Source organism: Microtus oregoni, unplaced genomic scaffold, assembly GCF_018167655.1.
Source record: "Microtus oregoni isolate MIOR12 unplaced genomic scaffold, Mior012 000041F_ref0000270, whole genome shotgun sequence".
Lineage (NCBI taxonomy): Eukaryota > Metazoa > Chordata > Mammalia > Rodentia > Cricetidae > Microtus > Microtus oregoni.
The window spans coordinates 13258572-13285217 of NW_024543208.1; the positions used below are offsets into that span (position 1 = coordinate 13258572).

General features: G+C 39.7%; 1 protein-coding gene across 4 annotated transcripts in view; it reads left to right on the forward strand.

Moving 5' to 3' along the window:
• Positions 1-26646, forward strand: part of Astn2 (astrotactin 2) — a 998237-nt gene that overhangs the window by 787851 nt on the left and 183740 nt on the right. For all 4 annotated transcript variants that reach the window (XM_041632337.1, XM_041632338.1, XM_041632339.1 and 1 more), the window contains one exon: positions 5730-5995. In XM_041632337.1, coding sequence (XP_041488271.1) covers positions 5730-5995 — 266 coding nt within the window. The remainder of the gene's footprint in view (positions 1-5729; positions 5996-26646) is intronic.

Here is a 26646-nt window from a genome sequence, read left to right on the forward strand (position 1 = left end):
GGCTCTGTTCAGTTTTTGTTTTTGTTTCTTTGTTCTAGCTGAGGTTTCCAGAGTTATGGAGTTGGTTTTTAGGTTGTGTGTCATTTTTAAGTTCTGTGTCTATGGGCTTGATGTTGGGAATCTCACTTCTATTATGTCTTGGTGTATCAATAGAAATTTCAATTTTAACATCCTGTTACAACAGCAACAAAACATTTGTAGCAACCACGGGGCCAGCGAACAACAGCAGCTCCTATTGACTGAGTAAGTAACTCGTGCCAGGCACCTCCTTTAATCCCCATGGGGACGTTTAGTTCTATAGTGTCGTGTGGAAAGGACACCCTGATGACTGCGGGCTGAGCAAGGCTGGTAACTACACACGGAGCAGCAAAGCAGCATAGGGCTCGCTGATGATATTTCAGGTGGGTCTTTTCCCTTTGGCTCAGATTTCTGTGTGGGTCTGGCCGCGAATTAAACTGTGTTCCCCCATCAGAACACAATAACTCCTCTTCAGAAGAGATTCCTTTTCAGTAAAGCTTGGGAGGCCACTGATGGAAGTACAGCCACTCTTTATGACGTAAACGGTTCACTCTTTCCCCTCCTCCCATCGTGCTTCTAATTTGAGCCCCTGTCATCCCTGTGGAGCCTTCAAATGCTTAAAGTAGGAGCCTATTGCTAAAGCGAAGCTTGTCTGACTAGGGAGGCAGTACCCTGCACTGTTACAGCCGTGCAGCTCTGGCTCTCCCAGAAGCCCTTAGTCTGCCGCCTTTGTTTGGTTTTCTGGATAAGGGCAATGGTGCCATCACCTCCTGCCGAAAAGCTCTGGCCGCTTTCCCAACACGGAGCTGTCACTTCAGCTGAGGCTTTTTTTTTTTTTTTTTTTTTTTTTTTTTTTTTTTTTTTGGTGGCAACAAAATAATACCCAGCAGGAATTTGGGAGGAGAAAAAAGAGAGTTCATTTGGCAGGTTCTCAAATGAATGGGTTGTAGTGTCATTGAGCCTGAACCAGGCTTGAAACCAGACATGATCCTATTTTGGAAGCATTGTTCAGAGGGATGGGAAATGTGAACAGAGGACAAGTCTCTTCAAAACGTTCTTTATCTTTTCCCTGTTAGAAACAGACAGCCTGTCTCAACTCAACTCTCCCTTCCTCTCAAAGCAAGGACCTACATGTAAACCCAGAGGTCAGAACATGAGAACTCAACTAACTGCCTTATTTGTTGGTTTTTTCCTTTGAAAGATGGATCTTATTTTGTGAGGCAGTCATATCTCCTTAGCAACTTGTCATGCTTCTGATCCCAAACCCTGACTCTCGTGTGTTCAGGATGTTCCGAAAGCCTAGCACAGTGGCCTGGGCATACAAGCATGCTTTGTTTGCAACAAACATTTATTGGAAATGCTTTTGAAGCCAGGACTTGAGGAAAGATCTTGTGATCCCAAGTACTTGGAAGTCTAAGGTAGCTGGATAGTAGTTTTCAGTACTTCCTGGATTACAAAGATTTGAGGCCAACTTGTGTAACTTGTGAGACCCAAACTCAAAACAAAATTTAATAATAGTACTAGTTCAGTGGTGGAGCGCTTGGTTAGCATGAGGGAGGGGCTTTGGATCAATCCCTAGATCTCAATAAAAGCTGTTTTATAATCCTGACATGGTTCGCGAACTGTGTAAGGTGGATCTGAATCTGTACATCAGCAAAACCAGTGCAGCCTTTCCTTTAATACACTTTACATTGTTGAGACAGGATGCAGAAACCAGGGTGCAGTGGGAATCTGTAATAAGAAATCTTATACATTAATGACATAGTGTAATTTTTTCCTGAATGATTAATATTTGCATAAAGATCTGGGTCATGAATAAAAGTCAGCCAGGAGAAATCAAGCACCCAGGATGAGACAGAAGCATTTTGTAGGAGAGGAGCACGTGCTAGTACTAAGAGAAAGAGGCAGGCTGTATGCAATGTTAGAGGTCAATGCAGCTGACAAAGGGAGAATGAGGTGGAACAGAGCGCTGAGACTGGGAACAGTGGATTGTCTAGATCCCACACTGCATGCCTATTCCCTAAGAGCAGGAAAGTGTTACAGAGGGTTTAAAGCAGGAGAGCTACATGGTTTGCCTTTAGAGAAGATGACTTTAGCCACAGGGTAGGGCTGGATCAGGAACTTATCTTTCACAATTTAATGGCTAATGGTCTTTCCTGCTGGAACACTCATTTAGGTCTTAGCTTAGGCATGGCACAACCTTTGAGAAAAGAATTATTGTTAATAACTATGGATGGGACCTAAAAGTGAGTCTCTTTTCCTATTTTGTTTTTCACTTTCTTGCCTGTTAAAAAATAATATCTACCAAATGTCTGCCAAGTACCCTCCTTTTACAAAGCCAACCCTTTGGGTCATCTGTTAATTCTACACCGCTGCTGTGTTGCTGTTTTTAGCCTGAGTTGTTACCTTTTAACCCCACTTACAGAGGATGATGAATGGAAAAAGCTAAAGATTTATTGATCAAAGCACAGCACCAAAGACTATTGATTATTTGATTAGTAAATGGATAGTTACATCGTTAACAAGATGCCTAGGTATGCTTACTTGATGAGGGATTAAAAAAAAACCCTCAGCAATGAGTAATATTGCTTGCTAAATAATGTGCATATGGCAAAGGGCCATTGGGGTGATGTCTTCTATATTTTAACACTCAAGCTATTTAGCCAAGAGTGGTAGAACATGAAAACTAGTTCCAGAATTTGAGAATCAGAGGAGGCGGAACATGAGTTCAAAGCCAGCCTAAGAAACAGGAGACCTTCTGCATTAAAAGGAAGCAAGCAAGCAAATAAACTTACGTGGAATACTGATAGCCCAGTGCTTTACCCTCCTGTTTGTACGAACTAGACAAATAAATAGGAGAGAAGAGTAATCCATATGATTAATTGGCTACCAATTCATTGCTTGGTCTTAGAAAGTAATTTTCCTTTATGAGACACTTATCCTGGTTTATATAGGAGGATTATATCTACAAGAATTTCTAATGAGTCTCCTTTAAGTAGCTTGTTGTGTCTTAATTTGCTTTGGAAGCAAAGATATCTCACTATGTTTTCATGCTTTGGAGGGTCGCGGTCCAAATGTATTTATTGTTTGTTTCTACTGTTGTTCATTATTACCTAATTCTTCATACTTTCATATTTACTAGAGGTAAGTCTCATGGCTCTGGAACTCAGTGCCCTACTCTGTATGCAAGAGATATACACAGGAGTTGCTGAAGATTTCCTGTAAAGAGGCATATAGTACGTTTTATCCTTTGTGATACATAGAGTCCCTAGTATAACTGATCAATTCTGTCTCTATGGTCATATATAATACATAAATGAACGGGTATATCTAATTTCTCACAAAGTTTTATTTACAAAAGCAGAAAGTGGAATGATTATGCCTCACACACCATACTTTTTTCCCTCAACTTGTAATACTCTTACTGTTTGAATTTTGTTTGAATTTCTTCTTGATCATCTATCCAAATGGTTGTTCCCTTCCATGCTCCTTTTGTGTCCTGTCTGGATCTAAAACTCTCTCAGTCTCCCAGCTGCTGGGATGCCTTTTTCACAGGCTTGTTTTGTTTTTCTTAGTAACTACCCTTTTTTTAAATCCTCAGAAGCAGTGGTTAGCTGGAATTCTCCTTGTCTTCCTCCCCCAGAGCCTTTGATCTGAGAAGCTCATATGCATTTGCTGACAGCCAGACAGAAAAGGTGGAGCCCAGATCCCAGACCTGAGGGCAGAAAGAGTAATGAATGGAGGCCGAGTTTATTTGAATTTCTACTCAGCAAGCTCATTTCCAGATCAGCTGCATGTCACTGCAAGCCAGAGCAGGAAGAGGAGAAACCTCTTACTTTCCCTTCTGACCTTAGTGTTTTAGTGCCCACTTGGCCACTGAGGTAGGGATTTACCTTTATTTCCCCAGATTTGGTAAAAGCTGTCATCTGGAGGACCAGGCTCTGTTTCTTGATGTAGGCTTCCTCTGTGTTAGCATTCAGATTGTGCCTTGCACATTTTGAAGTCACCATCCTCATACTGTCACCCTCTGGGTCATACTCATTGCTGGGTATCTTGGAGCTTTTGGTACAGCACCAAGCCTCTATTTCTGTATAAAATCTTATATTAAAAACCAGTTTACTAAATAAATAAAAGTAGAACTACTGTATTTGAAGCTGAGAAATGGATAGGTATTAGCTCCTATCTATTTAATTAACTCTTGTCCTGTGGAAACAGTTTGTTGAGACACTCTCTAGGATTTTATTGTCTATCTGTCTGTCTATATGTATGTCTCTCTGTCTCTCTGTCTATTTTTAAGGTGTATTAGTGTTGGTCTTCAAGTATGTGTGTATCATACATGTACCTGGTATTCAGGCTTGAAGAGAGCTTGGGATCCCCTGAAATTGGAGTCACAGATGGTTATGAGCCACTGTGTGGGTGCTAGGAACTGAATCTGGGTCCCCCTTTATTTTTATCAGATGCAGCGTGTTTGTATGTGTATGACATGTGTGGAGGGAGGAGGTCAACAGTGTGGAGTTTATTTTTGCCTTCCACCAGTATGTGGAATCCTGCACTGGAACTCAGGATGTCAAGTTTGTGCTGCAAAGGCTAATACATACTGAGACATCTTGCTGTCCTGCTTCTTATGATTTTAAGAATTCTTCAAAATTTCTGAACGGATTGTGAGTGTATTTTCCTTCACTCATAGTTTCCTAAGCACCATCTGTGAATATCAAGCATATTCCCAGAATTATCTTAACATCATGATAGATACCAAAGTAGACAGGTGACAAGGGCTCACGTCATTAAATGTTAATAATATGGTTTAAGAAGTGAGAGAAAATGAAAGAAAATTTAAGGTATGATTTTCCCCCAAGAGACATATTTATTCAGAGTTGGGACTATAAAGAAACGATTATTACATAGATTCAGTCAGAGCATTACTGGATATAAAAGATGTGCAGAGCAGAAGAGAAAGTCAGAACACTGTGAGCAAAGACACAGAGACAGGAACTACTAAGACCACAATAGGAAGCACAGTGAGCCCAGACTATATCTAGGGAACTACTGACAAAATGGGCCTAATAGGAAGTTTCCCAATGGAACAGGCCAGAAGAGGAAATCATAGCCATTCCAGATAATTCCATCTATATGACTTGCCACTTATAACTGATTTCAATGGTTTATTAACCCTAATTCAAACACCTAGTAATCCAAATACCTGAACATTAAGAGATTCCCCCCCAAAGCTGCAGAAGTTTTAGCAAGCATAACTGTCATTTAAGCCAAAATTGGCTTGACCTGATGCTCATGCTTCCTTCATTATATTGTTTTATGGAAAATATAAAACCGGAGTACAAACTTAAAAGAAGGGTATAATTTGTGTAAGCTGATGATAGACAGAAGAGAATTTCTGGTTGGGAAAAATATCTGAGTATTTACATCTTGCTTGTAGAATCATTTCATGCAACCTACAAATTTAACATGTGGAAAGTAAGGGCTACACAAAGCAACAGTTTGTCTAGTATAAATAGCAGAGCAAGACATCATGCTGTTCTTAACCATTAGGCCAGTTGTCTTTCCAAAGCGTCATGAACAAATCACTTTATTATCTTTGTTCTTTTCTGACAAGTACCAGCCCCTCAATAAATGTTTTTGTGGGACCAGAACTTTAGCCATTTAGAGAATATTGGATTGACCAATGCTACTACTTATTTTTTATAACCCTCTAGAGACCACGGAGTTGGGCAGCAAGAAGGAACTGAAATCCATGCCCTTCATTACCTACCTCTCCGGTCTCCTGACAGCCCAGATGCTATCAGATGACCAGCTCATCTCAGGTGTGGAGATCCGGTGTGAGGAGAAAGGCCGATGTCCGTCTACCTGTCACCTTTGCCGCCGGCCAGGCAAAGAGCAGCTGAGCCCTACACCAGTGCTTCTGGAGATTAACCGTGTGGTACCACTTTACACCCTCATCCAAGACAATGGCACAAAGGAGGTGAGCGTCTGTGGCCCAGGTGCGAAGTAAAACCTGGCCTTCACTCGAAGCTCCTGTCCTTATGGATGCTTTGCCAATGAGGACTGTCCTCAGTAACAATAGCAACATGGTGATTCCTGCCACCTATTTCCATCATTCTATCCTAAATAGGAGGTACCTATATAATACCTTCATAGTTCCAGTAACTCCATAGTTTCATGACACTAGCTGCAATAACTGATAAATCCCCAAATCTCAATTTCCCAAAACAGTAGACATTACTTTATTTGTGTGGAATCTCAAATTGATGATTTTGATTAATAGGCAGCTTTCCTCTGAGAGGTGGTTCAACACCATAGCCTGGTATACTTTTGTACCATTAACCTGACATTGCAATGGTCACTGTTGAAGAATATAGAATTTTGGGGGTTATATGTCAAAGTTTTCAATGAGCCAGACTTTGAAGACAGCAAATGTCAATTCCAGTTCCTTGAATTATAGCAACTCAGTCATTGTCTATAACAGAGACAGAGAAAAATATTTTAACTGAGGAACCTACGGGAAGAATGCATGGGTTTGGTAAAAACCTAACAATGCTTGTCTCATTACTCTCAAGCCTATGCTATACTTAAAAATATTGATCCATTTGAAATCCATGTTGTTTGGCCATTTTTGGTTACATCATAGCAATTCTATATGATTGATCCTACAGAGAAAACCTCATGGATGTGGTTTTTTCTCAGATTTGTTCCCTTGTAGAACTTACATGCTTAACCATGAAATGACATTATCTCTGTACCATGTACTTCTTAACTACAACATATCAGTACTAGGAAGGGGCCATATGGAAGCTTACAGACAATTTTATTGGGGTTTTGAACTCCAGAGCTGGCACGGTGTCTATGTCAGAAGGTACCCAGAAGAGGATAATTGAAAAAAAAATGGGGAAAAGAACACGCCATTTGGTTGACCACTTTGGAGGTCATCTTCATAATGGCAACTGTATGGTGAGAAAGAGAGATTTAGAGAAAGAGCAATGACCAAAGCATTAGGGAAAACATGGTAAAAAAGAAAAGAAAATAATAGCTAAGGGGAAGACATACTTTTGGAATAATTCAGAAAATCAGGAAGAATTACAAAGCTTGAGTGTTCATGGCTCTGTAAGCTTCTGTGCTTGGGGAGGGTATTTGAGGAGTAAAACTCATCATCTCATGAAAGGGATGGTTCTTCTGCCTAGCTCTCTAGTACTGCATTTCTATAGAAAATCTCACCTTCCTAAGGGATGGTCCCCGGGCCACATGGTTGACTAGCCCATCTGGAATGTTAATTCATGAATTGAACACGTTTTTAAATACATCATTTCAGGAATTTATGGAACCACAGTCCCATAAATCAGGACTATGAAAATATTATATGTCAATGAGGAAGATGAAGTAGATAAGGCACAGGATAGTTAGTTCCCTTTCTTCTCTCTTTGGCAACTCCTAAGATGCCCCAGGCCACTGAAGATGTCAATTTGGTGGACCAACAACTGAGTTCCAAAGAACTCCATGGTGTACATGCCTCTTTCACAGTGTAATACCAGGCCAATGGGTAGAAGGCAGCACAGGTGCCTATAGGGCTTTTTGGAGGCAAAAGAGATGCAAGTCAGAATGTGAGTAGACCAGCAGGCAGATGACCTAAAAAAGCACAAGGTCTCCCCAGATTTAGAAAGCATTTCCCATGGTTAAGGCCAAGAGATAAAGGGAGATCCAGGTGAGTCCAAGGGGGTCGAAACGGGTGTATTCATTTGGAATGATGTAAGGTTGGAATTTGTGAACTAATTTTAGAGCAACGAGGTATTAGTAATGTATGATTAGCAGGAAGTTGGAAAGATTAAATTTGTGTTGCAGATTGATCTCTGTGTAAACAACCCGTATTACTAGAAATGATAGAGCTGTCATGTAATGTAATAAAGTAGACATCAAGGAGCCCCAAATTAATGAACTACAGGGAAGTTTATCAATGTGATGTGAATGAACATTGCGTGAAGTAAAGAAAATATGTTCCAAAGATAGATTTTTATATAGCAAATACCATTTCTCATTTTATAAGTTAAAGCACACATACACTTCTTCAGTTCAAATGTATTTCCTTTTATGACTAAATGCAGCATGGTGTAACTATATACAAAAGCAAACAAACAAAGAAATAGCATATATAGGCATGATGGAAGTTATGGAATGGTATGAGAAAACAAATGCTATATATTTTTAGTCAAGTTTATAACTTCTGCTTTTGCTGGTAGATTTGTTGGAGTGTATTATGACATTAAAACTGACTTGGATATTACATAACTGAATAAGCAAATGCATCTGTAATGAAATTGTAATGAATTTATAACAAAGCATAGTATATCATGGGTAGTCTATTTCTGTGGGTAAATTGAAGATCATCAAACTAACTGTGGTTATGCGAATGAGTTGTCCCCCAAAAGTCTTAGGCATTTGAGTGCTTGGTTCTCAGTTAATAGTTGTCTGGGAGAGGATTAGGATCTGTGGCCTTGCTGGAGGAAGTATGTCAGAGGAGAGGGGACAGGCTTTGAGGTTTTAAATGACGTGTGCTATTACAAGAATGCTTTCTTCACCTTCCATTCTTAGTTCTGGCTGCTGCCATGCCTTTGCTATGATAGCACGGACTCTAACCCTCTGAAGCCATAAATCCAATTAAATGTTTTCTTTTAAAGTTGTGTTAGTCATGGTGTATTGTTGCAGCAACAGAAAAGCAACCAATACATTACCAAAGGCCAACCATCAAACCATACAGGTATTTTTATACACCTATGCCTACAGATAATCGATAGAAGTCTGGTTACCGATTAAGAAACTATAAAACTGGAAACCGGGCTGCCTGTGAAGAAGCTCTGGCAGTTTCGGATAAGCAACACAGGTGATCTAATGGGTGTTGTGCCTCTCTGAGACTTCATGAGTAAGACTGTGGATATCTCATTTCCTGCTGTGTGAATCCCGCAGTGGATGCCTCTGTGGGTCAAACACTGTTCATCTCTAGTGTGGTACAAGCTAAGCTGCGGCGTCCTTGCAGCATGCATTAGATAAGTGTGGAGTTGGGATGTTTTGGGCTCTTTTCTTTTTGGCTCAATCAAGGATCCTTTGTGTCTGGATTTTTTGCCAGCTTTGCTTAGCGTTGTTGAAATACTCAATGTTTTGGAAGCATTTCTAAATTTCTAAAGTAAAGTGTTTCTAAAATCAATTCATGGTCCACCAGAGAATGTTAAGTTTGGGAAAGTGGTCGCTAGATGTCACTGTAAGAGAGCTGAGAAGCTGCAAGGTCTAGCCATTCACTCACTAGTTCAGTAAATATTTTTCAAAACACCCTATATTCTCAGTGTTGTGAAAAAGGAGTAGTAGAATAAATAGCTGTGGTCTTCACATCCCCAATTCTGGGAATCTACTTTAGCTCCACATGTGTATAACCTGTAAGGACTGTGACACTGAAGAGCACCCCTATTTTCTTAGATGGTCTTTAACACCATGGAATCTACAGATCTGTGGAGAAGACAGATATTCATGAAGCAGTCACATACAATGAAGCCGGAATGTACAAAGTCTCAGCTTGTGGGTTGAAAGTGCATACCAAGGAACTTGGTGGGACCTGAGAAGGCTTCTCTGAGGAAATGACATCTATACAAAGTCCCAGCAAGTGGCTGTATTAAGCGGGTGTGGGGAACAGGGCTTGCTGGACATAGGTCACAGGGACGCTCCAGATGAGAGAGCCAGTTTTTCCTGCCCCTCCCTGAATCAAATGGCAGGCTTTTCTAAAGTGTCATGGCACCCCAAGCACTGAGATATTCTCAAGTGATTCAGACTGTAGTGGAATTACCTACTGCCATTCTGTAAATGATCCTGACAGAGGGCAGCATGGCCACCCAAGAAGGCTGGGGGGAGGGCAGTACTCACTCCCATTTTGTCCATTTCTTTTCCACTTCCAACTTAATCCTCTATTGCCCCCTCCTCTGTGGCTTCTCCCTCTCTTCGCCATCTCTCTTGCTGAGGAACGGCTGTATAGATAAAACATTAAAAGGTCTAGATTATAAGAGGGCCTCATGTGTGCCCACCTCACCTTCTTTCCTCCGAAGGAGGCACTGTAAGATCACAGCTCACAGATGTCTACACTGAAGTCCACGAATAACACTCAGCATTACAGTCACTGGGGTGGAGGCAGGATTTCAAGCCAAGCAAGAATAGGACAGAGCCTACGCTATCTGCTTCTATGGAGACAAAGTTTCTTGTGAGAAACTCAGAACAACATGATTTTTATCTCATTCAATTTGTTCTATTTTTCTGGTGGGAAAAGAAAAAACCCCACAGGGCAAAGAACTTGCCAGAACCTTGCTGTGATTCAGAACTATCCTCCCACTCTAGTCTTGGCCTTCTAGTATTTTATCTACGAGATTCAGAACAATATGACCATTTCCTGTGCTCCCTTTGGTACCTCCTCTTCTAGATAATACCTGATGATTTTGTTGATGCCCAAACTAAATGTTGTGTTCTAGTCAGATTCACAATTTCTATGAGATCCCATTAGTTGACTGAATCACAAGTAGATTGTGACTTAGCTGACTTTTGTGGGAGTGTCCTGGCCTCTGATCCTGAATGACAGCAGGAATAAGATCTGGATGTTTGGGGGGGAACTGTTGAATACTACCTTTTCTGGTGGTTGGGGTGTCTTAGGGTCAGTTCCAGTGAACATGGAGGAAAGGATGACACCTTTTGCTTTAGCTAGAAACTAATCTCTTTTTTGTCTTTTCCTTCCTTCCTTCCTTCCTCCCTCCCTCCCTCCCTCCCCCCCACCTCTCTTTAATTTTTTTTTTTTTTTTGGTTTTTTAAGACAGGATTCCTTTTTGTAGTCCTGGAACATGCTCTGTAGACCAGGCTGACCTCAAACTAAGAGATCTGCCTGCACCTGCCTCCAAAGTGCTGGGATTAAAGGTCTGTGCCACCACTGCCTGACAAAAAAGAATCTTTATTTATATTTTTTGCTGTGATTTTAAGCAAGTAAAATGTTAAAAATGTCAAAAAAATGGCTTTGAGATGTAGAGTTTGATTAATGCATAATTCTCCTTTCTCCACCTGTTAAATGGCCATTACAAAGCCCAAAGCCACAGATCTTGGTTCTGTACAACTGCTGCTTAAATGTACTAGACTTTGCATGGTTGCTAATTTAGCCTGTGGGTGAAGTAGAGTCTCCAAGTGGGGAAGACAGGAGAGTCATACTGAAAAGCCAGATAGTTGGATTTGAATCCCACATCTAGCATTTGCTGTCTGGGTGACCTTTCTCTTACTCATTTGTAGAGTTACAATTATAATATCTATTTCAGGGCTGGCTGTTTTGCTTGGGTGAAGTAGACAATTGAAACACCAGGGATCTAAATTAAGCACTCTTCTTCATTGTTATATGCCATCAGATAGACTTCCGTTGTCTAGATCTGGTCTTTGTCTACATGAATGAGAAGAAATACAAACTGACTTTATCTACTGTCTCCTTTTGGTATTTTGAAAATGTCACTTCTTTCTTTCTTTCTTTCTTTCTTTCTTTCTTCTCTCTCTCTCCTTCCCTCCTCCTCCTCCCTCCTCCCCTCCCTCCCTCTCCCTCCCCTTCCCCTCCCCCTCCCGCTCCTCCCTCTTCCTCTCCTTTTCCTCCTCCTCCTCCTCCTCCTCCTTCTTCCTTCTTTCTTCTTCTCCTCCTCCTCCTTCTTCTTCCTTCTTTCTTCTTCTTTTCTTCATTTTCCTATGTTCATTTAAAAAATTTTGAGATAGAAGTCTTCTGTGTAACCCTAGCTCTCTTGTAGACCAAGCTGGTCTTGAACTCATAGATCTGCCTACCACTTATTCCCAAGTCCTGGGATTAAAGTAATATGCCACCACTACCTGGTTTAATTTCTTCTTTTAAAAGCTTGTCTATCAGGGTTATGTTTGACTAAGTTTGCTTTATGTAGTTCAGATGTTTGTTTTTATACATGTAATCCATGTTCAGCACACCTTTCCCTATATATCATCAATCTACCATGTTTTTCTCTCTAAGGAATCAGTTAGAACATATCAATATCATGGTTTCCTCTAAGAAATTATAGGAGAGTAGGTTATGTTATATATTGCTATGTACCCAATATTATGAACATTTTTATAGCTCAAAATTACAAGCAGCAGAATAAGATGAATAACCAAAAATTTTAAAAAGCAAAATATTTCAATATATAACTATCCCAAGAACATGGGTTGTACAGTCAAGTCTGACTTCAAAGTGGGCAAGACATGTGATCTCAAAGATATCTTTGTTTCTCTGAGACTCAATTTCCTCATCTGAAAAGTGGGTGTGGATAACTTTACCCTCAGAGGTTTCATGTAGAATAATTAAGAAATCACTTGAAGGATTTTGAGGCCTGTAAAATAGCTAAGATCTGATGATTCACTTCCAGTCCTGTGAGCATTTTTGTTTTCATGTTGCCTTAGGAAAAGATAGATGTAATTTTGGTCTCAGATGTAATTATGCTTGTTTGACCTTCCTGCAAAACTTTATTCTCTGCCAAAACACTTATTTGCTTCATTCCATTCTTGGCTCAAACTGAGAAGAAATGAATAAAGTCTCTTCTACGTCAGCTATTCCCAGCACATGAATGACGTAGCACAGCTACCACCATCTATAGCGATGACTGCACATGTCATCAACCCCATCACTGTACTAGTGCCACCAATGATAGCACAGCCACCATTACTACCAGAGTGGCCACAGTCTTTCCGTCAGTGACCACACCATTATCATCACTAAGGCACCACAATTGTATTGGTATCACCATTACCATTGCTATCACCACAACAGGAACTTAATCCCAGTTACCACTATAACAAGGACCACTGTATTACCACCATCATTAATATTCTCATCACTATCAGTATCAGTCACAGTCATCACCACCTTAAATAATGACTGTCACCTCTCATGGTATCACTAGCATTTGTATGCCATCAATACCTCTACACCATCCCTATCACCACTGCCCTTAGTGCAGGAACCAGCATCGCCACCACTGTACTACCACCACCAGAATTATCACCATAACCACGGGCACAGTCACTGTACCATCATCCCCATGGCCTTGGCACTCTCATGGTCTTGTAAGATGTACTGACTACATATCAGATACTGTGCAAGGAAAGGGGACACAGAGAGCACTAGGATGTAGACTGTCACTTTAAGGGTCTCACAGTCTAGTGGATAAAGCAGGGGACACACAAACAGCAATAATTGTTTTCATATGCTATATTGATGCATGACTTATTTTTAAATAACGAAATAAGCATTGCAAAAGCATTAAAAGACAGTGATACACTTTGAGTTGGTGGGTGAGGGAAATATTCTGGGAAACTGAAGGTACATAGAGACAAGCTGTACATGTACCAAATAGCTTGAGGGAGGTCTATTGATGATGAAATTAAAGCTGTCATATATATATATATATATATATATATATATATATATATATATATATGCGTGTGTGTGTGTTATGTTATAAATAAATGGATACACACACACATATATAGTGTCACACCTTTACATTGATCCAATATCTTAAATGGCTCCAGATATCTTACACAGATGCTAAATTCCTTAACATAACACTCCAAGTTACCCTCAACTCAGCCATCTAAATACCACTTCTATGTAATGGGCTTAAACTTATCATGAAAATGACTATTATTTCTCTGATTTAACAAATAAGAATACTGAAGCCTGAGAAGTCTACACTAAAGTCTATATTACTCCAAACCTAGCAGTAGAGGAAGATGATGTCCCTCCCCTGTGCCAAATCCAGTCTGTTGCCAGTTTTTGCAAACAATGTTTATATTAATACACTCCTATCTGTTGTTGATTTCCTGCTAAAGTGACAGAGTTAAGCAGTAACCACAGAAAACAGTATTGTGGGTAATTCCCCAAACACCAGCCCTCTAGTCCTTAACATAAAATATTTACAAACCATAATCTGTACCAAAAGATATTGGAAGGAAGGTGCAAGAAGGATGCCAATGAATCAGGGGGTAGAGGCATTTGTCATTAAGTCTGATGACCCACATGATGGAAGGAGAGAGCTGACTCTGGCACGTTGTCCTCTGGCCTCCACACATGTGCTGTTGTAAATGTGTGCCCAGACCCGCCCCCCCCCCCACTGCAATAAAATAGTATGTGGCAAACATACAGAGTAGAAAAAGGAAATACTGATAATAATGAACTCCAAATGTGTGTCTAGTAGTTTAAAAGTGATGTTATGTACATTAATGTGCTGCATTACTGTTTTTTGTTTTGCTCCACAGCACATTTAAAGAATGCACTATTATGCTTAGTTCACAAACTGAGAATTAAAAACCTGAGGTTTAGAGCTAAATAAAGTTTCTGTGATCTCATAGCTATGGAACTGAAGAGTGAGAACTAAAACCCAGGATGGCTAATTGAAAGTTAAGGATTTGGGCTGGACAGACAGCTCACCAGTTTAGAGTGTATACCTCTCTTACATGGGATCTGCATTTGGTCCCTAGCATCTGCATTCAGTGGCATACAACTGCCTATATATAATTCCAGCTCCATGAAATTTGAACCCTTCACGAAGACTCGACAGAAACCAGAACTCCCATGCACATAACCACACAAAGATACACACAACTACACAAAAATTTTTAAAAAGTAATAAAATTAAAAAAGAAAGTTAAGAACTTAAAGGCAAGATTCCTTAGTCTAAAATTTACATATTTAATGAGTCACTTTTGCAGTAGTTGTTAAAGCTTAGACTAGAAGGACTTGTTTATGAGAAGGGTTCTAGTGGCAGAGAAAATGGAGGCAAATGTGGCCAAACTGTACTATGTAAATGTGGGAAACTGTCAGTTGCAAAGGGGAAGACAGTAAAATGGTTGTGGAAAAGGCCGAATTGTGGGTAAATTTGAATACTGTATTAAGGAATGTAGAATCAGAACGTTGTGTGGAGGCGGTGGCGGGGAGGAGGCAGAAATCTTTAATAAATAAATAAATTAAAAAAAAACAAAACCAGAAAACAAAAAGATTGGGTCAATGGGCAGGTGTTTATAGATGTGAAGGTCAGAGCAACACTGGGCATGAATCTCAAAGGCCAGAACTACTTTTAGAGCAGTGTTATTAATTTGAGATTTCTATATCATTGACTTTAAAGGGGTTTTGGATCATCATCCTCAGAAAGCTCATTTAAAAATTTATGTGTGTATGTGTATGTGTTTTCATGTGTGTGGGGCTTCAAGTATCTATGGAGGTATGTGTGCACGAATCTGTGGAAGTCCTTGTAGAGGTCAGAAAATAACCATGAGTGTCCTTCCTCCACACTGTCTACCTTTTTTTTTTTTTGTTGTTGTTGTTTGTGGGTTTTTTTTTTTTGTTTGCTGGTTTGGTTTTTTTTTTTTTTTGAGACAACATTTCTCTGTAGCTTTGGTGCCTGTCCTAGAACTAGCTCTTGTAGAACAGGCTGACTCAAACTCACAGAGATACGTCTGCCTCTGCATCCAGAGTGCTGGGATTAAAGGTGTGCACCACACTGCCCAGTTTACCTTTTTGTTTTTAATACAGGGTCTTTCACGTAGGCGAGGTTGCCTGGCTAGCAAGACTCAAGGATCCATCTGTTTCTGCCTTTGCAGATCTTGGATTGTAAGCACATTACTGTGCCTGGGTTCTTTTTAAAACATGGATTCTAGGGTTGAACTCATGTCTTCCTGCTTGCAAGGCAAGCCCTTTACAAGCTGAGCTACCTCCCTAGCCCAGAATTATGCATTTTTATTGCTTTTCCTAGGAAAGAGATCTATGGCATCCGTAACTTTCCTGACTGTTCAAATACTTGGGATACATCAAAGAACAACGTTAGCACACATCTCCATCATCTGGAAGCTTCATTTCTCCAGGAATATGTACAAGGAAGAGGAAATAAGCAGTCTAATGAATAATATGGAAAGGTGGATAAAGAGACTCTAAATAGAAAGATGTATATGAGTAGTCGAGCATAGAGTTCTGGATCTCGGGTGTCTCAAAGAGGATCAGAATCACTGGAATGATATGGAATAGTCATTAAAATGCAGATTCGTGGCCTCTTTAACAAACTGTGTTTCTCTAAGAGCTGAGATCCTGCCTTCTGTGAATTTCCCAGGTTCATTCTCACACTACGCTTGATATTCTTGGACCAAAACTTTGCTTCATATATCTTTGCCATTTTGAAATTCATACAAAGAATTCTTTGTTTACAGATTAAGAAAGTCTAATGCTCCTTACAATCTAACTTAAATCTTCTCTGCTATTATGAACCACTTCTTCTTCCTCTCAGATTCTGAGAAGGAGGTGAGTTGGCTAAGAGTCAGTCTGTCAGACAATCCTTGGCAGCAGGAAAGATCAAAGAAATGGAGGGAGTAATCGCATATTACTCAGCACACACATGGTCAATTACAAAAGAAGAACTTAATGCTTGGTTTGCCTACAAACAAAACTGGAAAACTAAGCTCTTTCATAGAACTAGAAGACTACCAAATTCAAAAAAACCATATAGGACATGAAGTATTAGCAAATGCAAATGGTTTTGCATGTCAGAGAGTGGAGTAATTTGATGGGGCTTTGGATTTCATTATTAAAAGTAATAAGTAGAACAAGGAGCTATCTCTTTCCTGTACTTTAACAATCACAAGCATTTACTAGTCACTGTAGCGGTACCCGGAGTCCAGCCAAAACACTGGCTGCACTTAGCTCACGGAGCCATCACGTCAGCTTCACAGGCACAGGTAATCACTATCTTTCTTTCCCCAGTGTGGAAACAGAAGCAGTGAGAAGTTTAATCACTTGATCCTAACTGGTAGAACTAGATTTGTTCTCGGCACCTGGCTGCTTCCTTTTTTTGCTAGTTTTTTTCTCCAGATTTTACAGTAAAGGGTGGAAATTACTGGCTCCCTAACATGTACTAAAGACATTATCACTTCATTCTGTTTACCATTTCCAGCTACCATGTCTTCTTTCCTTGTTGGCCAGATTCTGGAACAATGAACCCCATCTGTCTACATTGGTCTGTCTTCGTTCACTCTGGCTGGCTCTAGTTACTCAGCTTCTCCCAGTTGTACTCCTGGCAGACCTCTATGCTACACCTGCCATGAGAGCCTTGTAGCTTTGTTCTGCCCTCCAGTCATAGTGATCTTCCATTTTCTGAAAACACTTTGATTTCTTGTACAAAGAGATTCTGCATGTGCCATTTTTCTGAAGATATGTATGCCTGTCTTCCTAACTCACACTCTTGTTAGTTTTGCTCACTCATCAGTTGGCCAAGGCTTTATATTTTTGGAATCCACCCTTTTTCTTGTTCACTTATTTTCTTATCTCTGTCTTCACAGCTAGTAGTTGTGATGTGTTTATTTGTTTGTAATTGTTTCACTGCTGTCTCTGTTGCTTCTTCTACATGGTATTATGATCATGATAGTGCATGTGGGGAAGAAAAAGGAATGAAGGAAGAGAGAGAGAAAGAGAGAGAGAGAGAGAGAGAGAGAGAGAGAGAGAGAGTTAATTCTGAAACAAGAATTACATGGGCATTTAGTTCTCTCTCTCTCTCTCCCTCCCTCCCTCTCTAGGTATGGTATGCACATATATACAGGTACATGCATGCGCACGCGCACACACATGCACACACTCTCACATATGCATATCATAGGCAGAGGAGGATGTCCCAGTGTGAGGTGATGTTCTCTATCATTTTCCTTTTCTGAGACAATTTATCATATGTGACCTGAAGCCCAGCAAACTTCTGGGATTTGGCATCTCCATCCTCCCATTCTGTGGTTACTGCCATGAACAACAACAAAAAAAGGCCTGGCTTTTTCCCGGGTTCTGGTGATTTGAACTCATCTTTGCCAGAAAGCATTCTTATTCACTCAACAAACTCCCTATTCCTAGATGTGTGTGTGTGTGTGTGTGTGTGTGTGTGTATTGTTATTTGATACAGTCTCATTAGGGTGGTTCCACCTGGCCTGTAACTTACTATGTAGACTAGGCTGATCTTGAACTCATAGAGATTCACCTGCTTCTGCCTCTCAGGTGCAGGGAATTAAAGACCACAGCCACCATACCTAGCATCGATATTCTCTTATTCTTTTATACCAAATATTGTTAAAGGCATGGAGCTTATGATCGACTATTCTCAGTTTTTAAAATATTTTTAATGCTCTCTGAGAATTCTCTTTCTTTCCAAAAAAGCACACTGTTCCTGCCATTTAGTTAAAATATTTTTCTTACATTCAGGAGATGACTTCATGAGGTCAGAGACTGGAAGAACTACATTGTACCAGTAGCTTATATTGTACGATATATAGCAAAATCTCAATAAATATATTTAAATGAAATCAAATGAACCAAGAGTTAATAAAGATCACCAATATGCACTATGTTTATAGTGTATTTTCACCACACAAGCTACACCAATTATCTCAACAGTGTTATACATTTATTTTCACTTTATGAAAATCAATACTTAGGCTAAAAGCATATAGACAACCATTCCTTGAAGTGCAGCAAATGCCAGCACTAGAACAGGAATCCCTTTTCTAGCTGTTCTCCAGCAGCTCTTTCATCACAGCAGCATCATTTGTTTGAGGGTGTCATGCCACAGTTCCTCCAGTCAAGGAAGTGTGAGCTTCCAGAAACAGAGCAAACTGCAGGCTCCATGCCTACTAGAATTTATCCCTCTTCACCAGGAGCCTCTTCTTGGGTCATTAGACAATTTGGGTCAGTAGTAATGCTAAGGATCTAAAGAGAATTAAGAAATTCAATATTCTGTAGATTACCTAAGAGGAAGAAGAAAAACTCCACTCCAGATGTTCCTCACAGTGTGTCAGGCATGCGCTCTTGAAGGCATCACGTATACAAATAGCCATTCTATAGAGGGCCTTCTGGTCAGCAGTCACAGCATCCCTGGCACCCCAAACAAAGGGGTTTTATGCTATAAATCATACCCTGAGCTGAGGGGAATGGCACAAGGAATGTAGCTTCTTCATGAACCATGAGGCATTGTTCTTGTTCAGTTTGGTTTGCACATTATATCACTTTTGGGGGACACTATCAAATTCCAGAATCTTGTGTCACCTTAATAATGGATATAAACACCATATCACAGTGGGTTCTCATGTACATGTCCCCAAATTTCATCAATGAACATCTCACCCCAAGATTGCCTCTCTAGACCTTTCATCTGTTTTGAAAAAAAAAATCTCAAACATTAGGCAATGGTTTTTTGCCAGTATCCATATCTCTAAATGATGAATATAAAACCACCTCTGCATCACTACCAAGCTTCCCCAACTAGCTGTAATTCCTTGGCATCACCAGATTCAGGTGTTGTCCAGGGTTAACAGATTGCCTTATGTTTTTGTTTCTAGATTATTTGTTCAAATTGAGACCTAAATGAAATTAAAATCAAATGTTCTGATTAATTTTTATGAGTATCTCTTCTAATCTATAGCATATTCTCTCTCTCTTTCTCTCTCTCTGCCTCTCTCTGTGTCTCTCTTGCTCTCTCTCTCTCTCTCTCTCAATATTTTATGATAAAACTCAATTGTTCATCCTTTAGACATTTCCATAGCTTGGATTAGTTTGATTTCCACCCCATTGTGCTCTTTAACATGCTCTCCTGACCTTGTGCTTTTAGTACTTGTATCATAGGTCTAGAGAGTTGACTGCACTTGTATTTGTTTTGACTTTTATTGTTTGTTTGTTTTTGGTAGTCCAATGAAACCAGTATTAGTCTAGTTCTAGATCTATTTGACTGAACAGAACTTGAGCTTTGTGTGTAACTAAGGGTCTATTTTGGACCAGGATGATTATGTCCTCAAGCCCTGTTGTTCCCTCTTTCTGGCGTGACCTTTGGGAAGGCACTATGAGTCTTCTCCCAGATATGATGTGAGCTTCATACTGATTCCTAACTTCTAAGATTATTGCATTGAGTTGAATAATAACATGTTGAACCATGTGCCTCACACATAATTAATGCTAAGTATGAGCAAGCTGTTACTTGTCTTGCATTTTCTTGTCTTCCTTTCTCTTCCTGCTCTTAGTGCTTTCCATCTGTCTTTTCATATATTTTTATGACCATAAAAGTATCCTTGGCTAAAAAAAATAATAGTTACCCAGGCATTCACACCAATCTATTCTCTATTGTCTTATTCTTTCTTGTCCTGCCCTGCAGGAAGCTGTGACTGAATATCACCAGTGATGCCCAAGTAGCTTTCCCTCGCTCACTACAAAAATAGCATCTTTTATGTTGATTTAAAAATGTGTTCCTATACATTTACTGTCCTTAGCCAGGGGTAGCAGTACTTGACTTTAATCTCAGCTCTTGGGAGGCAGAGGCAGGTTGATCTCTGTGACTTTGAGGCAAGCCTAGTGTACATAGAAAGTTTCAGGACAGCCAGAGCTACAGAGTAAGACCCTGTCTCATTTAAAAAGAAAACAAAACCAAAAATTAAACCAAAATATTTACTGTTCTTGCTGTTTCTGATTCCATCTTCACTACTCTACCTAGCACAATTTAGCTATTTACTTAATAAGCTTATGCATTTGAATAAGTAAAATGAGAGCTCAAATATAAGCTTTGCCACAAAAATGTCTGTGTGTCTGCTGTTTAGATGTACATGTATTTAAGCTTTTGTTTCATTGTAGTAAAATGAGTTTTAAAATGTTCACTGTTTAGAATTGTCTTGCAAAACAGCTAATACCCATGAACAACTCTTTGTAGCTTCTCTTGGCATGTAGAAGAAGATCAATAGCTTAGTCCTCGCTCCTGCTTCTAATGGGTAGCGTTTCAGATGTGTGACTCCATCTTAGGTCTCAGTTGGACTTTCTTTTTGGTTGATATTCATTCATGATTCTTGAGCATTTTTTAATTACACACATCCTTGTCACTCTTTGAACCCATCGTAGTCTCCTTGTGCTGCTATACAAAATTACTTGAGACTGGGTAATTTTTTGAGAACAGAAATTCATTTTCTTGTGGCTCTGGAGGTCAGGAAATCTAGAACAAGCTGCCAGCACAAGTGGGTGTCTACCAAGGGCTACTGTCTGTTTCCAAGATGACAGCCTTGCTGTTTACCCTCTAGAGGGGATGACCGTTGAGTCATCGTGGGAGCTGCAGCTGAAGGGAGCCCTTCCTTCCACCTCAACCTCTGTTGTAAGGGAGAGAATTACATTCATAACAGCAGTAGCTTCATATCTTAATTTCCTACCAAAGACCATGCCCTTCTGTTGCCACAAAGACATGATTTCACTGTGTGACCCAGGCTGATTTCAAACTCGTGGCCCTCTTGCCTCAGCCTTCTCAGTACTAAATTTAACAAGTATGATCCACCTACACCAGCAGAGTATATCTCTTAATGCTGTTCTACTGAAGATTATTTTTAACAGAAATTTGGGAGCCATTCTTGAAACTACAGCAGGCATTATTTTTCTGCCAGTCATCTACATTAGTTCCTAAAAGAAGTTATTCAGCTTCTAAGTCCTTAATATTTTTTATACTACTTATGAAGAAAGTAGTTAAGACACACAGAGACTTCCTCACTGCCCTTCAACGTTAAAGATAAATCTTTGTTTTTATATGCAGATTGCAATTTTCCCTCCTTCCTCTCCTATCAGCCCCTTCCAACACAGGCATCCACTCCTCCTCCTCTGTTTCTCTTCAGAAATGGGCAGGCCTCCCATGGATATCAGCCAGCTGTGATATATAAAACTGCAGTGAGACTACGCATCTCTTCTCCTATTAATGCTGGCTGAGGCAGCCGGGTAGGAGGAAAAGGTCACAAAAGTAGGCAACAGAGTCAGAGACAGCCCACACTTCCACTGTTAGGGGTCCCACAGGAAGACCAAGTTACACACCTGTAACACATATGTGAGGTCTGGTTAGTATACACAATCTCTCTGGTTGTGGGTTCAGTCTCTGTGAACCCCTCTGCCCTAGGCTAGTTGATTTTGTGGGTTTTCTTGTGGTGTCTCTGACCCCACTGCCTCTTGCATTCATTTTTCCAGATCTTTCACAGATTTTAGATTTTGGGTTCTTCCAGAGTCATAATAATTATAACCTTTATGACCATAAACTTATTAAATATTTAAAATTACTTTTAAGTTAGTAAAGAAAACTGAAGCATGGGAAGAAAAACCATAAACCTCAAAGCTTGTTAGCAGGTAACCTCCTGCTTCTGTGTATAACACTGACCAAACATGTAAATTCAGGGGCCTCTGTCATCACTGGGTCCTTCTAATAGACCTTGGTATAGACAAACCTCTTTACTATCAAATACTCTTTACCAGATTCTAGAATCCCTCCTACCACCATCCTTCTCTTTACCTCTGCTTTATTCACATATCTTAGTTGCTCCTCAGTCTGTTAGAAGCAAAGGTATGCTCCACCATCCAAATAATAATTTTATCAAAAACTTTATTCCTCCTCATCCTTTTCAGAGGGCATTCATCTATTTTCAGAATAGCTTTGACTTAATTCTTCAACTTTTGCGTACTTCAAATTTGACTTCTCTTAAGAAAAGGAACTACTGGTTGTCTTTAAAAATTTGCTCAAATCTGAATCTTTTTTCCTTTTTGTACTTGATAATTGGGACACGAATGGTAGAAAGAAAGTTAGTAATACTATTGGACTGGGGAACTGGTGTTAGCAAAGATGCTCGCTCCTTACCCCAGGGCTTCCCAGACATTGGTTCTCAAGTGCACATGTACCTATTTGAACGGAACTAAAAGTAGACATGTATTGGTATAGAGACAAAAGTGTAAATGTAGATAGGGCTTTAGCAACATGTCTTTGAAAGCTTTTGGTTTTGTAGTCACAGAGATCTAAGTTTTAATTCCAGCTTCTCACTTCTACGTTAGGTTGCATTTCATATGACAATATGTTAAAGCTCTGTGGTCTCATCTCTTCTCTAAGATGAAGATAATAAAGGTGCCTTTCTTCACAGGGCTCCAACATATTCCAGTGAGCATGAATGAAAGGCAGTACATAAATCAGATCTAGGTTAGAGTTCTGTTTCACCACATACTGCGGGGATATAATTTCATTCCTCAGAATCTGAACAGGAATGCTATGATAATGGTATTTAAATCACAGAGTTGTTAGACTAAATAAGATTATGCTGGGAAGCATTTAGCAAATTCCTTGTACATTAAATCCTTGATGCAAACCAGTTGCAGCTTTATTCCTCTTTCTGTACATTCTTCCAATCCCACTCTTATTATTCGGTTTGCCCTCTTGTCATCTTCAGCTCTTGCCTCTGATTAAAGCATCTAGCGCAGAATACGTATAATAAATGCAATTGCTTTGCCGTCGCAGCCTCCCCTTATCCCAACAAACAGATACAGTCAGTTCATCGAGACAAGAGGCTCAGTCTTTCCTAAAGGCAAAGGTAGTATCTCTGAAGATTGTTTCCATTGACATGTTTCCAATTGAAAGTAAATAAAATGTTAAAATGCTAAGATAATTCTAAGTGGATATAGATGTGTCTAGAATTGCTTATATTTGTAAACAAATGTGTGTAGCTGCTCATATTGCTCTATACACTAATATACTTGATCTTTATACTGTTCCTATTTAATACTGAGGGAATAGTTATTAAATTATCACATATATGTCTATGTGAAGAAAAGTGTATAGGTCTGGAATTATTTTACAGCTTTTTATGAATGATACAGTGATATTTACTAATAAACACATTTTTATGTGTAGAAAGCAAAGTACTTTAGCATGCAAGGAGTTGAAGTTACTTGTATCAGTATTTGAATCAAGAGTCTTGTTCCAATAATCATACTCTTGGCTTCTATGTTCTGCTGTTCACCAAGCATCTATAACATTCTATTCATTCATTCTGGGTTAAGTGACTTGGACTTTTCAAATTGCCTTGAATGAAATATGTTTATAATGAATCTGATAAGAGTCTTCCTCATTAAAAGCCTGGAGTGGTAGAGCACTTGCCTTCTATGCCTGATGCCCTAGCTTTATGCCAAGTATTGCCCAAGAAATAACAATAAAGAAGTATTTCCCCTTTCATAACTTTTTGGTCAAATTTGCACCCCTTCATTTTAAAAGCCAAAGTGGGATTAGTATGGGTATAGACCTTCCTAATTCTTTGGTCCATTAATATAGTTACTCATGTTGTGATGACCCCCATAGATAAAGTTATTTTCATTGCTACTTTATAATTGTAATTTTGCTACTGGTATGAATTATAATGTAAATATCTGATATTCAAGATATTTGATATGTGATTTCTGTGAAAGGGTCGTTTTGTACCATAGGGGTCATGACTCACAGATTGAGAACCATTGGTTATGTTAAGTATGCTCCTTCCTGTGCTCTGAATTTTCTCCTTCTACCTCCTCCCCCACTTAAAGTCTTAACTGTGGAACATCCACCAACAAAGGGAGCTTCTCTTGGATACTGCCTACAGGATCATCATAGGAGTACTGGAAATGAGACCAGTGGCCACAGAAGAAAAATTGCCATTGACTTCAGCTAACATTTAGCCACGTAAATGCTACAGTATTAGGCAAATCATTTCCTTGAAGCCGTCCCACCCGCCTCTCATCCCCAGATGTTCTTAGCACAGGGAAGAAACGTTGCTATCTGTCAGAGGACACAAAGCTTTAGAAGATAGGTCTTGTCTGTTGGGTGGGGTTAAGATCCTTGGTTAGTGGCTTCCCTTCGGAAAAATATATGTATTCCATCCCATGTTCCCTTTCCAGGACTGAGTGGGCCAGAAACAACGCCTTGTAGAAGACAGTTTGAAAGCAGAAACTTAGATCTGTCCAAAACTAAGAAGCCTTTGGCAGTTCAAGGTCACAGGGCACGATGCCTTGGGAAGATGACTCACAGTTAGATGGATGAGGCTACTGATATGGCTGTGTCTTCTCCCTGGAGTTATAACTGATGTTTCCTATTGTTCATAATTGGTCTGCTATTCATCACTTTCACAATTGCTATCAGCTCAGCAACAGGAAGAACAAATGGTCTGGAGACAGTTTAGAGCAATGTCAGTGCAAGCTGTTGCCTTGACGACTGAGCAATTCTACTTAGATTATCCATCTTAGCCATGCAAGGAGCTACTAGCCTTCAAACTCTGCCATACCCCTTCAGTTCTTTTTTATACACTGAGAGTTTAACCAGTTCTTAATAGAAATAAAGCACGCTGACCCAGTAGAGAGGGAAGACAAATCAATAATTCAATAGAACGGTAAATTCAACAGGTGTGTGAGCCACGGTAGAACAGGAACTTTGAGTTCTGAAAAGTAAAGAAATGATTGTCAGAGAAAATTCTAATTGTTATGAGTCTTAAACGGTAAGCTTGACTTGATTGAAAGTAAAATGAAGGGAAGGAAAATTGTAGCACCGCGTGTGATGACAAAGCCACCCAAAAGTGTGCCATCTTCTAAGTTCATGAGCGGTGGTTAGGTGTGGAAAGACCCCAGGGGTGGGAAGGAGAAAGGTGAGATTGTTGCGATCATTTTGTGAAGGGTTCTAGTCATGTCAACTTAAGAAGAAGAAGAATATTTATACTTGTCTCATTCTAAGTACTTTTAATGACACAAGATAGAAAACAGTCAAAACTTTCTAAACATGTTGAACCACAACAATCAATGTTTTAGCTCAATAGCGATCCTGGTGTCTGTTAGCCATTTCCCTAATCATTTAAGCATATTCTTATTCTTACTCTCACCTTATCTAATACAATTTAAAATACCCAGTGGTGCACTCCTTCATTGCCAGCACTCAGGAGGCAGAGGCAGGTGAATCTCTGTGAGTTTGAGGCCAGCCTGGTCTGCAAAGCAAGTTTCAGAACAGCCAGAACTGTTACACAGATAAACCTTGTTTTGATAAACAAAACAAAAAATAAACCACCCAGCAAAACTCAAATAATTCCTGCATCTAAATTCCTAAGAAAAAGCACAACTACTTTAGTGTGTATTAACCAACTTTAGTCCAATTAGCCTTGGTTAAGCAGTAAGTTTATTTAGTTCAAGTTTGCCAGCAAAGTTTCTTCTTTTAAGTGATAACTAGTTTTTAAAACTTCAAAACAAGGTACCCAAATTCAAGTTGATATACTATGAACTGCCAAGGCATATCCAAAGCCAATGAGGAAAAAAAAAAACGAGAATGATTATTGAATGTCATAGTTCATGAGCACCCTGGGGAGTTTATGGAAGTGCAGGGATGGATGCCCTCAGAGCCCTTCTGGAAGGATTGTCAGTGCGTCTGAGGTCAGCCCAGGAGTCTAAACTGCAGCAGCTGCTTCTGGTCATTAATGACACAAGCTGCAAGGGCCATTCTTTGAGGATTATTTGGAGTAAGAAAACCACTTTTATTGTTTATGTTATAACACAGTCCATATGAACCAGGTAGGCATATTCCTCATATCTCAGTTTTTCACAGGCTGAAGCAGCACAGTTGGGAGTTCAAAGCCAGTTTGGTCTACTTATGAAACTCTCCTCATAAGTAACTAAGGAAACAAGGGCTGCAGAGAGAACTCAGTGGTAGAAAACTTGACTAGTACATAAGATGCTAGGGACTTAACTCCCTGCCTGAAAAAAATAAACAA